The sequence below is a fragment of the Nyctereutes procyonoides genome, unplaced genomic scaffold (assembly GCF_905146905.1).
Source record: "Nyctereutes procyonoides isolate TBG_1078 unplaced genomic scaffold, NYPRO_anot_genome, whole genome shotgun sequence".
NCBI classification, from domain to species: Eukaryota; Metazoa; Chordata; class Mammalia; order Carnivora; family Canidae; genus Nyctereutes; species Nyctereutes procyonoides.
Window position 1 is genome coordinate 27846963 of NW_026575020.1, and position 17838 is coordinate 27864800.

Consider the following 17838-nt stretch of genomic DNA (forward strand, 5'->3'; position numbering starts at 1 on the left):
TGGGTATATCTAAACTCTGCAGAAAGTCCCTATTTTTTTTAAAAGATTTTATTTATTTATTCATGAGAGACAGAGAGAGGCAGAGACACAGGCAGAGGGAGAAGCAGGCTCCTCGCAGAGAGTCTGATGTGGGACTCGATCCCAGGACCAGGATCACAGCCCTGAGCTGAAGGCAGACGCTCAACCGCTGAGCCACCCAGGCGTCCCAGAAAGTCCCTATTTATAAGAACTTTTAGTTATCCTCATTGTAATAACTCAGGAATTGATTCTCTGCTCTGGGAGTGTTTATGTACTAGGACCACTAATACTCCCAAGAGGGTATCTCCTGCCCCCACCATCAGTAGGGTATGCTCTTAAATAAATCAAACTTTAGGCTTTTATTTTTTTTTAAGATTTATTTTATTTGAGGGAGAGAGAGAGAGGGAGTGAGCGCAAGCAGGAGGAGCAAAGGGAGAGGGAGAGAGAATCTCAAGCAGACTCATGCTGAGCATGGAGCCCGACAAAGGCCCTGATTGCATGACTCTGAGACCATGTCCCAAGCCGAAATCAAGAGTCAGCTGCTCAACCGACTGTGCCCCTAGCTGCCCTCCCCGCAAAGCTTTAGGTTTTAATGCAAGCACAGATATCCCCCAGTTAAGCTAATGTCACCTGACAACATAGGATAACACACGACAGATGAGAGAGTAATTTGTAACTTGAGGAAATGTCTTATAAAGCATTGAAGGAAAGCTCCAAAGTACACCTAACATGGGACCTGACATGTGAAAACTCTAAGCACATTCTTCTTAAGGGAGCATGCCTATTTTACAGACTATAACAAGACCCTTTTTTTAGGAACACGAAACATGACAAGTGCTTGGAACAGAATATAGAACTATCCTCACAACTAAATTTTCAAGAAGAAAAATTTAACTCTGCACAAGAAAAAACCTCACTGGGCACTGCCTTGCCATGGTGAATTAGTAGAAAGAAGGACAAATGAGATTTTGCCTGACCCTCATTCACATGTTTGAATGTAAACTGTACTCTAAATACCCGGCTTCTTGAAAAGCTCCTGCCAGACATCTTCAGTTAATGCTGAGGCAAGTGACGGGCACTTCCTGAGCATGCCGAGGGTGGGTGGGCAAGATCTCAAAGCCGTGTGGACCTGACATTCCTTTCTGCTAACTCATTGGAACCACTCGGTCATGGATGGTCATACAGCAACCGAGATTTCAGTACAGAGAGTCTCCCTGCCTCTGGCCAGGATGGAGATCTCAACTATTGGTCCACATCCAGGCAGAAAAGAGCTATCACCCCGGCCTTCTTTGCTGGAGTTTGAAACCACAAGCAGCAATGCCCATACCCTCCAGCATCTACTGAAGTCTCCCCCAACATGGCTCAGGACTCAAGCAGGTTATGTTTCATTTGCCAGCTTGGGGAGGTCTGGTAGAAGGGAGTCTCTTTTCAGGATTGCTGATACACAGAACTGAGAAAGGAGGTCCGCATGTCATTACTATAAGCTTGATTCTATTAGTGTTTGGTCAGCAAGTCTGCCCAGAGGACAGAATGAGAGGCAGATAATAAGGAGTGGAAACCTGATAGAAGACAAATTTAGAGTTGTCATCCCAGGAAGAGATTGCTCAACAATAAAGTGGCTCCATACTTATTTCTCTATTCACAATTTACACAAGTACCACTTTTAACAATGGAGTCAAGAAAGCTAGATACCGTAAATGAAATGGTGTCTCTAAAGGTAAAGGAGCCTTGGTGATTTCTTGCTTTATAATTATTTTTCAATTACAATACAACTACTAACAGCATGAGTTCCCACTGGAGTGGTACACAACATTTCATTACTACTAGAAACCACAGGAATGTTCCAGGAAAACAGACTATCATTTAGTGAAATGGAGTCTAGCCAAAACCCCAGGCTAACATCCAGATGCCTGCAGATCAGCTAAAAAAACCTTTTAGCAGGTTTAGGCTCTCTAGTCACTAGTTTTAAGTCTTTTCTGGGAACTGGGAGTTTTTACGGGATGGTAGTTAACTATCTGAAGAAAACCCAGGGATCCTACAATGAAGGCCCCAAGGGGATGGGCGGCGAGTTCAATAAACAAGATTTCATCTTCTGTAGCTCCTGGATCTCGTCATTGCAAGGGCCATAGTGTACCATCAGAACCTTTTCTGCCCTCTCGACTGTGTTCAGTGCTTCTGGGATTGCAAACCTGAACCGAAGGAGGTAAAAGGGGTGAATCCACTCATTCAGTCAAGCAAACATTAATCAAGGGCCTAGTCTGACCCTGTGAAGAATACAAGATTATATAAGATCAGTTTGTCCTCTAGAATCTCACAGTCTAGACAGGTAGGTTAGATACTTTCACAAACACACTGTAAGGCAGAATTTGAAAACAGGAGAGAAAGAATAAAGATTCTAAGGTCTGGAGAAACAGGTAATTCTCAAAGTGTTCATCTGGGATTATCCTGCGGTTTACTCATGAGTCTTCACCTTCAGCTAACCATGTCCACCCAGGACCTGACTCTGCAGCCCTGTTCCCTTTCTCTGGCCAAATGCACAACTTCTATGTCTTGAGTCTCAGGTCCACAAACCATTCATAACCTTAGGATCAAGCTTCAAATACTGCTTCATGCCAAAGTGCACCAATGGCAGCTTTATCAAGGCTGGAAGGAAGTGTTCCATCTAGAAATAGGGCCTCCCAAAGACCTCAGGTGCAAACATGGATGATATCAATCCTACTGGTCTTTCTTTTAAATCTTTAAAGCAGGGTTTCTCTGCCTTGACACTAGTGACATTTTGGGCTGGGTCATTCTTAGCTGGGGCGGGTTGGGGGGGGGTGGCTGTCCTGTGCATTGCAGAATGCTTAACAGCATCTCTGGCCTCCATACTGAATCATGACAACCAAAAATGTCTCCAGACATTGCCAAATATCCTCCGGGGTGGGGGGGAATTACTCCTGGTTGAAAATGACTGCTTTAAAAGGAACTGGATGGGGGAAGGAAGAGCCCCTGGAGTTGAAGGTGCTGAGAATGAGGGTGGTGAGGGAGGCGTGAGGAAGCAGAGGGCCGTGGAGAGCTGCTGTGATGCAGGTGGTAGGGCTGTGTGGCAACTTCTCCCTAGGAATGTCCCTCTGTGCTAAGAGCTTTCCCCATATGTCCCAGGAGGAAATTCTAAAGCTTTGAGTTTGTCAATGAAACAGAAGGAAAGGATCTCTCATAAAGGGGAAATAAAGAAGTTTCCACATGCTTAAAAGCATCATTGGAGAAAAATAATGCACAGAAGAGCCTAATAGAAGACAGTGTGTAGCCTGGAGAGTGTTAGGAAACAAGAGAAAGACTTACCCATTGAAAAAGAGTTGGGCTAGTTTGAAGAGCTCATGGCCCACTTCAACACTGGATGGCCCATGGCGAACCTCAACCACTCGGAGACTCTTCTGTAGATGGGTAGCTGACTTTTGCCAGTCCCCTGCAAAGAAAGAAAAATCTGGTTCCAGAAAAGAACCACAGTCAACTGTGGATGAATGTTTTCAAGATGAGGAAAGCTCAGTGGAAGGAGAGAACAGCTTCAGTTAAAAGACTTAAGAGGTGACCGACCAGATGAGGCTGGGGTTATGACCAAATGCACAAGGCAAACTTGGTCTTCAGAGCAGAAAATGAAGACACATGCCATACCTAAGGCAGCGTAGGTCTGGGCCAGGGCATCCTCGATTTCTCCTACCATGCTGTGTTCTGCTGACAGGAAGCTCTCAGCATCATGCCGGCATTCCAGCAACAGCTGAACAGCTTGCTCTATCAATTCAAAAGAAGGTGGCCTCATTACTACATAAACCCAGTCCTAGAAACGAGAACCCAACTCTTAAATTCCACATTGGCTGGGCTGAATGTGGACACCCCGGTTTGTGCCCTGCTGTGAAGAACCCATGTTTGTTCCCATAAAGCTGTTGTTCTCTTACATTTTCTTTCAATAGAAGGTGCTAGGTGAGGCCTCTCCACATTGACTCTAGGTTTCCAAATTCGAGTGGCCCATACTCCACTTATGATCATTATCGCTCTCGACTCAGAAGTCTAAGTTAAAGGTCAACTTTCACAAAGTAGGGTAAATCACATGACATCAAGGTCTAAGGTGGAGTTTGCAAGAACGTGGAGTTACATGACTCTCTCTGAAAAAAGTAGGATACTCCTGTCTATGTTCCACTGCTCTCTGGAAGAGATGAGATTCTGATGAGAGCAGAGAAACCTTGCTAGGAAATTAGGTCATTAGGCCCTGCAATTAAAAGAAATGACACTGAACTTCTGGACATGCACTAAGATCATGGATGTTAGAGATAAGCCTTTAGTCATCACGGGTACTTCAACTGAGCTCTCCAGTGCATGAGAGAACAACAGCTTAAATCATCTGGTCCTTTTCAAGGATACCACACAAACTCACTAGTTAGAGTTTGGTCTCACTGGCCTGCATAGCCATCTTGTGGATGTCATGGGGATAAGTAAATGGAACTCTTCAATCAGCACTGAGTATCCCAAAATAAGTAAAAAGGAAGGGGCTGGAGAACCAAAGTAGGGGGCCAGTCTCACCTAGTTTACCACTTCTGAGAAGCTCCTGGGCAATCCCAACCTGCTGCTGGAGATCCTGTAACTGAGAGGTGAGGTGATCCCTGCTGACCGATTCCGTACAGGACATGCTGCCACAGCTCAGGACGTCACCTCCCTGTGAAAGTCAGGTTTGTCTTTACTCCTACACGAGTCACTTAGCAACACCGTGTGTGTTTAACATTAGAGGGTCACTCCCTATGGGCCAAAGAGATGCCTATAACAATACACCATAACCAAAGCCTGATTCAATTGGGTTTGACGGCAGCAACTCTAATGAAAGCAGGAACTGATCGCAACCTGAGATTTTTTTTTTAAGATTTTATTTATTTATTCATGAGAGACACACAGAGAGAGAGAGGCAGAGACACAGGCAGAGGGAGAAGTAGGCTCCATGCAGGGAGACTGACGGGGGACTCAATCCCAGGTCTCCAGGGGATCCACTGAGCCACCTGGGCTGCCCGAGATTTAATTTTTTTTAAACTTTTTAAAAAATTTTTACTTATTTATGATAGTCACACAGAATGAGAGAGAGAGGCAGAGACATAGGCAGAGGGAGAAGCAGGCTCCATGCACCGGGAGCCTGACGTGGGATTCGATCCTGGGTCTCCAGGATCGCGCCCTGGGCCAAAGGCAGGCGCTAAACCGCTGCGCCACCCAGGGATCCCGATTTATTTTTTTTTAAGACATATTTATTTATTTATTCATGAGAGAGAGAGAGAGAGAGAGAGAGAGAGAGAGAGAGGCAGGTAGAGACATAGGAGGAGGGAGAAGCAGGCTCCATGCTGGGAGCCCAGTGTGGACTCAATCCTGGGACTCAGGACCGTGCCTCGGGCCAAAGGCAGGCGCCAAACCGCTGAGCCACCCAGGGATCCCCGAGATTTAATTTTTTTAAATTAAAAATTAATTTTAATTAACCGCAGCACCCTGCGATCACGCTGTGAGCCAAAGGCAGATGCTCAACTGCTGAGCTACCCAGGTGTCCCAAGATTTAATTTCTTGCAACCAAAATTAAATTGGTATAGGTCACAGTTTCTTTCTGTCTCTATACCGCTCTCTTATGTCTCTTTGGGTCTGGACCTTTGGATGACAGACATATTTCTAGTGGTTATGAAAAAAGCCCTAAGAGCATAGAGTTGTTGAATCACCCTGTTATTATCAACTCTGTTGAGTCACCTAAAATTAATGTGACATTCTGTATCAATTATACTTCCATTAAGTTCCAAGAACTTCCAAAAAAAGCAAAAGAGCAAAAGCCAGGGGCAACTGGGTGGCATAGTCAGTTAAGCAAGTCCAACTCTCAGTTCTGGCTCAGGTTTTGATCTCAAGGTCATGGGACGGAGCCCTGTATCAAGCTCTGTGCTCAGCATGAAGTCTGCTGGAAATTATCTCCCTCTCCTTCAACCCTTCCTACTTGTGCTTTCTAAAATAAGTAAAACCTTAAAAAAAAAAAAAAGGCAAAAGCCATAAGAAAACCAATAGGAAGAGATGCCAGGTGAGCCCTCCCCACATTTGACCTTGAGTTTATAACTTCAGCTTTCCAACACAACAAGCTCTACACTACACTTATAGTTCCCCTAAGAATACTGTATCCTCTGGCAGAGGAGAAAATCTTTGAGATGCACTTTTGCTGTATGTATGTATGTATGTATGTATGTATGTATTTATTTTAGGGAGGGGCAGAGGGAGAGAGAGAATTTTTTTTAAAAGATTTTATTTATTTATTTATTCCTGAGAGACACAGAGAGAAGCAGAGACAGACAGAGGGAGAAGCAGCTCCTCACAGGGAGCCCGATGTGGGACTCGATCCCTGGACCAGGATCATGCCCTGAGCCAAAGGCAGACGCTCAACCACTGAGCCATCCAGGTGTCCCAAGAGAGAGAATCTTAAACAGGCTCCATGCCCAGCATGAAGCCTGACATGGGGCTGGATCTCATGACCTGAGATTATGACCCGAGCCAAAATCAAGAGTTGGATGCTTAACCAACTAAGCCACCTAGGGGCCCCACTTGCTAGTATCTAGTATCTATTGCCCCCTCATTTGGCAATAGCAATATGATTTCTCCTGAGGATCCTCTCCTACCCTCCCATAGTCAGTGCTAGTCACTGAGCAAGTAAGCATGTGGTTTACATCAGACCCATTCTTCTGGGCCAACAGGCTGGAGTGAGTCTGGAGTGAGCCTGGAGTTTCCACCAGCCACAGGTATCAGATCAATGAAATGCAGTCTAATATTTGCCCAGACTGCTGTTGGAGGAATGCCTGTCTTTATCCTCCTGGCCCAGGGGCTGTGAGGCTGGAGCTACAGGCAGCTATCTTGCCACCACCAGAAGGAAGTCTGAGGACTGGGCTAACAGAGAAAGTGGAGCTGAGGGAGGCAGAGAGAAACTGGGTCTTGGTGACATTATCTGAGCCCCAGATCAAGTTGTTACCTGAAGTACCCCTGTCCTGGGATGTTTTTTTTTTTTTTTTTCTCAAAGATTGACTGATTGGTTGATTGATTGATTCATGAGAGACACAGAGAGGGGGGGAGGGCAGAGACACAGGCAGAGGGAGAAGCAGGCTCCATGCAGGGAGCCTGATGTGGGAGTCAATCTTGGGACTCCAGGATCGCACCCTGGGCCAAAAGCAGGCGCTAAACCTCTAAGCCACCCAGAGATCCCTGTCCTGGGATCTTTTTAGTGATTTACTTGAGCAAATAAATTCTCAGTCTTTCTTACTGCCGCCCCTACCCCGACCAGTTTAGGTGGGATTTCCTATTATTTTCAGGAGACAGATGACTAAATCTAGCCTTTCCTATGGTTCCCCATGGAGGGATAACCTCTGTGTGGGCAAGATGCACTGAAGGGGAAGAGCCTGTTGCTGTCTCTCCTGAAGATTTATGGCCTTTGGGCTGGGTGACTGGCCTCCTGCCCCACTGGAAAATAGAAGGGAGAAGAGAGATTCACCTGCAGGAGTTCTCCGCACTGGTTACAGCAGAATGCCTCCCACCGGGGCCTGGCAACGGCTCTGTGCTTCTCCTTCTGACACGCTGGGCAGCCACAATCAAAGAAATACTGAGACCTCAGCTTCTGCTGCCTGTCGGCAACACCCATCCTGCTGTAGTGAGGCCCTGCAGAGAGACCACACTTGGTCAATACTGAAGACACGAGAGAGTCGAGCACTACTTCTAAAACTTCAGCTTAGCGGAGGCAATTCTTCATCATGTGACAAGTACTTTTACTCAAACATTTGTGGCAATAGACGTAGACATAAGCTTCTGAGTTGTAAGGACAGGAAGGAAAAAAAAACACCCAAAGTTATTCTTAGTCCAGTTTTTGTAATAGGAAGTTTATGGATTTGAGCAGGGAGATACAGGATAGTTTAAACAGAACAGGGCCAAGGAAGGAGGCCAGGAGGCCTCTTTTTCTGGCCTAAGTATGCACTGCCTTCACCTGTCTGGGGGTTTGCTCATACTCATTTGCCCTGTCCTTTCCTGCCACAGAAGTGACGACAGTGATGAGGAGGGAGGGCTCACCATAGCAGTGGAGGATCTCTTGCCCTTTCCCAATCTGCTGTGATGCCCGGATGGTGGCGACGGTGCTAATGAAGGACACACTGGTATTGGGGCTGCAGGAATGGTTCAGGAGGCTGACCACGGGGAAGATGCCTGTGGCAAGGCGGATCTGCCTGCTGTTGCTAACATTGTTTTCTTTAGATCCTGAAAGTGCTAGAGGAAAAAGGAAAAATGTGTCAGGACATTCATCTTGGCCTTACCATCCATTCCTCAGAAGATGAGCTGGGCACCTGGGCCTGAAGCCCATCTGAGTCAGAGCTCCACAGCCAGATTCAATACACATCAAATGGAACATGACTCACAGCAAACGCTTGTCCCCAGGAAGCAGAGCGAATGAACACATGAAAAGTCCACTGGAATCCTGGAATCTAACCATTGTATCTCAATATCAGAAAAAATCCAAAGATTAGAATTTATAAAACAAAATAAAAATAAAAAAGGAACTATCAGTCGGGAGCCTTCCAGACAGACAGTTTCATAATGTTCACCAGGACATAGAAACCAGAATACCTGCTGAGGTTATTTCCCAAAGACTTCTATAGTTGAATCTGCTTTTGTTTAACTGGCTATTCAATAGAACAAGTAATCTAATTAGTATACCAAAATAAACAGGTTTATAATATATTTTTAAAAATCATATTCCTTATGCTTACCTGTTCATTCTGCAGTCTGTCCCATCTTTGTGGGAAAACTGCCAGCATTTAGTTCTCATTGAAAAAAAACTTTCTGGGGGTGCTTGGGTGATTCAGTCAGTTAAGTATCTGCCTTTGGCTCAGGTCTTGATCCCACGATTCTGCTTCTCCCTCCTCCTCTGCCCTTGCCCAATTTGTGCACTCTCTCTCAAAAATAAATAAAATCCTTGGGGGTGGAGGGGGGGATGGGGGATGGACAAGCCTCTCTGGAAAAGTTCTATTCAAGATAGTCTCATGTCCCAAACACCAATCTCTTCTTTGAAACACTATTAACCAGCAATTTACATGATTGAAAATTAGGAAGGAACAGAAAGGCCTCTAAGCAGTGAGGCTATTTCTACCACAACACTCTCACACTTATATTCGTTATGTGAGTTCCTTATACTCTCATGCAGTCCTATTTGCTCTTATTTTAGCCACAGTTATAACTGGCTTGGTTTTCCAGTTTCTCAGCCCACAGCAGTCCGGAAACAGAGAACTAGTAAGAGGCAGGTTTTCTGACAATGGCAGAAGAGACAGGGTGACAGACAAGGAGAGGGAAGTAGAAAACTTTTATAAGAATAACAGCCTCGGGCAGCCCCGGCGGCCCAGCGGTTTAGCGCCACCTTCAGCCTGGGGTGTGATCCTGGAGACCCGGGATCGAGTCCCGCGTCGGGCTCCCTGCATGGAGCCTGCTTCTCCCTCTGCCTGTGTCTGTCTGTCTGTCTGTCTCTCTCTCTCTCTCTCTGTCATGAATAAATAAATAAAAAGTTTTAAAAAAAAAGAATAACAGCCTCAGGGGAAACAAAAAAGACTAGTATCACTCAAGCTTTACACTGTAACATTTCCCTTAACTGGAGGTTCCTAGACTGATGGCATATCTACTGGGTTTTGTAATAACCATACATATCTCAGGAATAATGCATGCACAAGATAGATAACCTTGGGCATCCAGAAAGGCTTAAAGTGTGTTTAGTAGCCTTGGTGTAAACATGAGGAAATTGTATATTTTCAACAAAACTGGTTGAAATATGAAAGATGCTGGTACTTTAAAGGGAAACTTTCAGTTTTCTGGATAAATGAAAAATGTTCAGCTAATTGTGGTATCACTGTGTATGCCAGGAATCTCAACACACCAACCACCAAAGAAATGAAGTAGTCTACAAATGTAATGAATAAAGAAAGTATCATGAACCATCATGTGAAAATGTTCTAGAAAGGAAAACATTAAATACAGGAATAATGTCATCTCTCTGCAGACAATTCTATTATCTGTTGCTACGGAGGACAAGAATAGGACAAGTAAATAAAATTCACAGGGAATCCAAATGACTCAATTTTAGTCAACAGCTCTACAAATTGTATAGAAATCTTTCATCAGAGCCTCACTTAGGTATTTAGCAGATTTTAGCCTCCTCTCCTTTTCCCCCTGCCCAATGCCTACCTTCTGGTATATGTGCTAATGAGCAGTGAAAATGCTAAAAGGTAGGCAGCAGGAAGGAGCAGTACAGGGCATGAACAGTTTGTAGTCTGAATAATCAGCCTCTGCATAATTAAGAAGTTGACTTGCATTCCCAACTACTGATAACTGGAAAGCTATATTAAAACATTTGCTAAAATTTTCCCAGAAAAAATTATCACAATACAGTGAGTAATGTCAGCTTCGTGAATTATTTATAGATTATTCTCTAACATAAGTAGGCCCAGGAACTGAGTGGGGTGAATATTTATGTCAGAGTTGAGTTTCTCTCCAATTATTTCTAAAAATTAAGTATTGACTTAAAAATTATCCAATATTTTGCATTAGTCATCTGTTAACAGAGATAATGGAAAGTGAGACTATATAAGGACCTTACCAATCAAATTTAATATGTGACATTTTGTGTATAAAGCAAAAACACAAACAAAGAGGGAGTGATTATTTTACTAAAAGTGTACTTTGGCAATACCCCCTAGTGCATTTAAAATGGATTCAAGGGGGGCACCTGGGAGTCCTAAGTGGTTAAGTGTCTGACTCTTGATTTCAGCTCAGGTCATGATCTTGGGGTCGTGAGACTGGGCCTTCTTGGGCTCCAAACTCAGTGGAGTCTGCTCTGCTTCTTCTTTCATGTCTTTCTCTCTCTCAAACAAACAAATAAATCTTTTTTCCCCTAAGATTTTATTTATTTATTCATGAGACACAGAAGAGAGAGAGAGAGAGAGAGAGAGAGAGAGAGAGAGAGAGAGAGAGAAACGCAGAGACACAGGCAGAGGGAGAAGCAGGCTCCATGCAGGGAGCCTGATGCGGGACTCGATCCCAGGACTCCAGGACTCCAGCCCACATGTGGACTGAAGGCGGCACTAAACCGCTGAGCCACCTGAGTCACCCAGGCTTTCCTAAACAAATAAATCTTAAAAAAAAAATAAAATGAGATTCAAGTACAGAAAAAAAATTCAATCACAATACTTTCAGAATATACTTATTCTGGTAGATACTTTATATAAGAAATTTGTGTGTATGTCACACAAATAATCAAGGACACAAACTGGAGGTAGATTCCTTGGTTGTTGAAGAGCGAAAGCAAAGGGCACTGAATTAATCTGAACCTATGTGGAATCTCATTAAGCCTTGTAATGACTCCAGATACATCTCAAACCTGCCATTCCCTCTGAGATAGAACCACACATACCACAGTCTAGAATATCATCAATGGCCAGTTCTGTGCCTTAAGATTAGTATCAAAGACAGGTGTCTGGGCAGCCTGGGTGGCTCAGTGGTTTAGTGCCGCCTTCTGCCCGGGGTGTGATCCTGGGGACCCAGGATCGAGTCCCACATCGGGCTCCTTGCATGGAACCTGCTTCTCCCTCTGCCTGTGTCTCTGCCTCTCTGTGTGTCTCTCATGAATAAATAAACAAAATCTTAAAAAAAAAAAAAAAACAAAGACAGGTGTCTGAGGGACTCTGATTAAATAGGATTTATGCAAAGATAATACCATACATTTTCATAGGTTTTGGTCAAAGTCTATCCTAGTTAATGCTTGAATCCTTCTGTGCTGCTAATGAAAGACCTGCTAATCAAATTCCATAGAACACTAACTGGGAGGTTTTGGAACTCCAAAGAAATAATAAAAAGGGATTTAACAAGATTAGAAATATGAGCAGACTAAATCAAAATCAGATTGGATTCAAACCTGAAAGTGAACATTGCTGGTGGGTGTATAACTAGTGCAACTTCCCTGGAGGGCAATTTTACAAATGTCCTCCAGGTATCAAACGCTTTAAAAATGTTCATATAGGGCAGCCCTGGTGGCCCAGCAGTTTAGCGCTGCCTTCAGCCCGGGGTGTAATCCTGGAGACCCAGGATCGAGTCCTACGTCAGGCTCCCTGCATGGAGCCTGCTTCTCCCTCTGCCTGTGTCTGTGCCTCTCTCTCTCTCTGTCATGAATAAATAAATAAAATCTTTAAAAAAATGTTTATAAAGAGGGTCCTGCATGGCTCAGCCAATTGGGCTTCCGACTCTAGATTTTGGCTCAGGTCACTATTTTGGGGTGTGAGATTAAGCCATGAGTAGTGGGGAGTCTGCTTGTGATTCTTTCCCTCTGTTCCTCCCCCTACTTGTGTGCCCGCCCCCGCTTTCTCTACGGTGAATAAATAAATCTTTAAAAAGAAACAAAATAACTATTTCATTTGCTTACAATGCTCTGTGCCAGCAAATCTGCCTGTTGTTCAATTACACATGTTTTCTGCTGGTCTTGCCCGGAATTATTCATATGATTGCATTCATCGGGCACATGGTCTTTTACCCTCATGAAGGCAAGGCAAAAACAAAAGGAAGGCTAACCTAGGCTTGTTCATATGGCCACACATCATCATTCCAAGAAAATGACATGGAAGCTACAAGGCCTCTCAAAACTCAGACTCAAAAGTCACCTAAGGTCACTTCCACTTCATTCCACGGGTCAAAGTCAGTCACAGGGCTGGCCCAGATTCAAGGGCAAAGGAAACAGACTTTATGTCTTGATTGGAGAAAAAGCAAGTAAAGTTGTAAAAGGGCAAACATACAGGGGTGGGTGAAATTGTTCAGGTAATCTTTGCAAACAATTTTCTCCAGAAGCCTGGAGGTTCATCCAGTCCTCTCATTATCCATATGGACATACTGAGTGACATTTCTCTGACTTTGGTGGTAGCAACATCTTTCTAGACATGTCTCCTGAGGCAAGGGAAACAAAAACAAAAATAAACTATTGGGACTACCTCAAAATAAAAAGCTTTTGTACAGCAAAGTAAATAGCCAACCTTCTTAAATGGGAGAAGATATCTGTAAATGACATGTCTGATGAAGGTCAGTATTCAAAATATATATGAAGAACTGATACAATTCAACACCTAAAAACCAAATAATGCAATTAATAAATAAGCAGAACAGACATTTCTCCAAAGAAGACATACAAATGGCCAACAAACACATGAAAAGATGCTCAACATCACTCATTATCAGGGAAATGCAAATCAAAACCTCATACCTGTCAGAATGGCTATAATAAAAAGACCAGCAGGAATAATGTTGGCGAGGATGTGGAGAAAAAGGAACCCTCATGCACTGTTGGTAGGAATGCAAACTGGTGCAGCCACCATGGGAGACAGTTGGGAGGTTCCTCAAACAACAGCCAAACCACGGAAACAGCCCAAATGTCCACTGATAGATGAATGGATAAAGAAGATGTGGTATATATACACAATGCAGTATTATTTAGCCTTAAAAAGAATGGAACAAGAGAATATAATGGCAAACAAAATAAGCTTGTCAGAGAGAGAAAAACACCATATGATTTCACTCATATGTGGAATTTAAGAATAAATGAGCAAAGAAAAAGGGACACACCAAGAAACAGATTTTTTTTTTTTAAGATTTTATTTAGGGACGCCTGGGTGGCTCAGCGGTTGAGCATCTGCCTTCAGCCTAGGGCATGATTCTGGAGTTGTGGAATCGAGTCCCACATTGGGCTCCCTGCATGGAGCTTGCTTCTCTCTCTGCCTGTGTCTCTGCCTCTCTCTCTCTCTCTCTCTCTCTGTGTGTGTGTCTCTCATGAATAAATAAATAAAATCTAAAAAAAAAAAGGTTTTATTTATTTATTCATGAAAGATACACAGGGAGAGGCAGGCTCCCTGCTGGAAGCCTGATGCAGGACTCGATCCCAGGACCATGACCCAAGCCAAAGGCAGATGCTCAGCCACTGAGCCACTCAGGTGCCCCCTCAAGAAACAGATTCTTAACTATGGAGAACAAACTGATGGCTACCAGAGGGGAGGTGGGTGGGGGCGAGGGGAGGTGAGGAAGGGAATGGAGAAAATATTGTACACCTGAAACTAATAGAACACTGTTAACTACACTGGATTTTTTTAAAAAGTATACAAAAAAAAAAGTATACTAAGTGAGACACACGGAAAGGTTAAGTAATCTGATTGAGTTCTTACAGAGGGTTAGTGGTTAGAGTCAGTGGAGTGCAAACCCAGATCTATGGCTTCCCAGTCCCGTATTGCCATTCCTTCAAGGATCTCTTTCACCCACATTCTCTATTTTTTTTTTTTTTTTACGGATTATAGCATTTTTGATATTTGGTCTTAAATCTTTTAATTAACTAAATTGGATATTCTATGCTTTACAAAGCTCTCACCCTAAGACCATGTAAGTGTTCACTTACCTTTTTCTAGATATTTTACAGTTTAATATTTTACAGTTTACAGTTCACTCTTTAACTTTTTAATGATTTGGAGAATTTAATACCTTTAGGGGGCTATCACATCAGTACCACTGTTTTTAATTACTGTAGCTTAATGTTTTTTTTTTTTTAAGATTTTATTTATTTATTCATAGAGACAGAGAGAGAGGCAGAAACACAGGCAGAGGGAGAAGCAGGCTCCATGCAGAGAGCCTGACGTGGGCCTCAATCCAGGGTCTCCTGGATCACGCCCTGGGCTGCAGGCGGCGCCAAACCGCTGTGCCACTGGGGCTGCCCTGTAGCTTAATGTTTATATGAAATCTGATGGTACCAAGACCGTTCAGCACTCTTCTGTTTATTATTATTATTATTGGAGCACCTGGGTGGCTGTTGGTTAAGCCACCGACTCTTGATTTTTGGCTCAGTTCCTGATCTCAGGGTGGAGATCAGCCCTGCCTCCAGTTCTAGAGCTAGGCGGTAGTCTGCTTGAGATTTCTCTGTCTCTCCCTCCCTCTGCTCCTCCCCACCACATGTGCATGCGTGCACACTCTAAATAAATAAAATCTTTCAAAATACTTTTATTATTATTATTATTGAGTTCAGCTTTTTTACTGAACAGGTTATAGAAGAGGTGTAGTCAAAAAGACCAAAGTGAACATCATCATTGGGCTCCTCTGATTCTTCTTTGCTTCCATCTCCTCAGACAGGGCAGCAGTGGTGGTGGGAGCAGGACCTCCTGTGGATATGGCCCCAGATGCTGGGATGGTTCCACCAGCCCCTTAGTTATAGATGAGACTCCCAGTGTTGACACTGGCCAGGGCCTTTGCCAACAAGCCAGTGGGAAGGTTGGACATTTACACTGGGGACCTTCAGAATGGTACTACTGATCTTAGTCTTGGTGAGCACCACCTGGTCTTACAGGATGAGCTCTGAAATGGAGGGTGTTAGGAGGGTGTGGGTGGGCACCAGCCTTGGCTTCCTCTGAAGGACCTCGGTTCCTCTGGGACCGAGGTCAAGAATTCAGTATTCTTCTGCAAAATGGCTATTCTCACCACTTATTCAGGATGAACTTTACAATCACTGTCAAATTCCAAGAAAAATCCAATAGTGATTTTTTGTAAAACCACATTACACTAATTTGGTTAATGTGGGGGAACCGTCATTTTTAGTTTTCAGTTTTTCCATCTGAGATTATGGCTTGTCTCTGCATTTACCCAAACCTTCTTGTATATCCCTCCAAATTAACATGTTTGCATTTCTGGATGAAACCCTTCTTGGTCATCTATGAGCATTCCTTCAATAAACTGCTGGATGTGATATGGGAGTGATTCTTTCAGGGTTCCTTCAGAGATACTCACAAGTGAGAATATCCTTGGCTTTCTAGAATGAGTAGGAAAGGACTCCAGGTTCTCCCATACCCTGGAACACTTTATATTGTATTGTATAAAAATGATCTGTTTCTTGAAAGATATTCTTTCTTTGCTTTATTTTTTTAAATTGTGGCTGAATATGGTCCTTAGAAATTTTGAAGAACTATACAGAAAAGACTGGGTCTGGCTTGTTTTCATGGAAATATTTTGATAATCTTTTTCAATTTCTTCCACAGTCACTGGATTTTTCAAGTGTTCTCCTGAGAAAATGTAGGAAATTTAGATTTTCTACAAAGTTTTCTACTGCATGTTTTCAAATTTAATAGTCTAAAATTATAGTAAGTATTGCTTAAAATTTTTAAATTAATTTATATTATTGTCTATATCCCCTTCATTGTTCCCAATATTGTGGGCTTTTCTTTTTTCTAAATATATACCGTACTTAGATTTGCCAAATCTCTGTCTACATCAGGAGTCTGTAAACTGTAACCTATGTGCTGAATCCTACCTGCTGCCTGTTTTTGTACAGACTGTGCTCTAAGACCTGTGTTCATATTTATTTATTTATTTATTTATTTGTTTGTTTATTTATTTATTTATTTTTATTTATGATAGTCACAGAGAGAGAGAGAGAGAGGCAGAGACACAGGCAGAGGGAGAAGCAGGCTCCATGCACCGGGAGCCCGACGTGGGATTCGATCCCGGGTCTCCAGGATCGCGCCCTGGGCCAAAGGCAGGCTCCAAACCGCTGCGCCACCCAGGGATCCCCTGTGTTCACATTTAAAAGAATATTTTATTTATTTATTTATTAGAGAGAGAGAGAGAGAGAGAGTGAGCAAGCCAGGGCGAAGAGTGGCAGAGGGAGAAGCAGGCTCCCCACTGAGCAGGGATGCAGGGCTCAACCCCAGGACCCTGGGATCATGACCTGAGCCGAAGGCAGACACTTAACCAATTGAGCCACCCAGGCGCCTGTGTTCACATTTTGAAGTAGCTGAAAAAAAATGAATAATGCTCACAATGTGAAAATTATAAGAAATCAAATTTCAGAGTCCATAATAAAGTTTATTGGAACCCAGTCATACTCATGCATTTGTGCATTGTCAATGGCTGCTTTTGTGCTACAAAGGCAAAAGAAATATAGATAAAATTAAATTTCCTTAGAACTTGCAGCTCAATGACAAATAGTTGAGACAGGCAGAGTATGACAATCCTCAAGGAGTTCACAACTGCCTTAATGTTAAAGCTTTGCTAGAGGCAAAAAATAACCTTAGCTTGACAGACCTCCAGGATCCTCTAAGTTTTCCTTAACACATGAAAATCCTTTAGAAAACTTCCTTTATCTCTACACCCCATCCCCCAACCTAAAAGTATAAAATCAATCACTCCTCACAATTCCAGTGCAGTTCTTTCTGCCCATGGGTGCTGTTCCATGATTTAATAAAAACACCTTTTTGCACTGAAAACGTCTCAGGAATTCTTTCTTGGCCATTTGCTCACAGACCAGTCATATGACCCTGGTCTAATGGATACCAGTTTTGATAGATACATGTACTGAATCCCCTAGTATATTAGTTATCTTGGCTTGTATATCCTTATTTTTAATATATTTGATCAAAGTCATAGTGGCATATTAAAGTTTCTCACAACTATGGAGTTTTTACCAGCTTCTCCTTGTATACTTAATTTTTGTCTTATAGTCACAAGCTCTATGTTCCTTTTTTTTAAAAGATTTTATTTATTTATTCATGAGAGAGTCACACACACAAAGAGTGGGAAGCAGGCTCCATGTAGGGAGCCCGATGTGGGACTTGATCCCAGAACCCTGTGATCAGGCCCTGAGCCGAAGGCAGATGCTCAATAGCTTAGCACCCAGGCATCCCAATCTCTAGGTTTCTTTTTTTTTTTTAAAGATTATTTATTTATTTATTCATAGAGACACAGAGAGAGAGAGAGGCA

At 43.1% G+C, this 17838-nt stretch overlaps 1 protein-coding gene across 1 annotated transcript in view; it reads right to left on the reverse strand.

Moving 5' to 3' along the window:
• Positions 1 to 183: 183 nt before the first annotated feature.
• SMYD4 (SET and MYND domain containing 4) overlaps positions 184 to 17838 on the reverse strand; it is a 61110-nt gene continuing 43455 nt past the window's right edge. Inside the window, exons 6-11 of the mRNA XM_055334862.1 lie at positions 8104 to 8295; positions 7535 to 7698; positions 4573 to 4705; positions 3670 to 3786; positions 3340 to 3463; positions 184 to 2207 (exon numbers count right to left, since the gene is read on the reverse strand). Of these exons, the coding sequence (XP_055190837.1) occupies positions 2054 to 2207; positions 3340 to 3463; positions 3670 to 3786; positions 4573 to 4705; positions 7535 to 7698; positions 8104 to 8295 (884 nt within the window). The 3' untranslated portion in view covers positions 184 to 2053. The remainder of the gene's footprint in view (positions 2208 to 3339; positions 3464 to 3669; positions 3787 to 4572; positions 4706 to 7534; positions 7699 to 8103; positions 8296 to 17838) is intronic.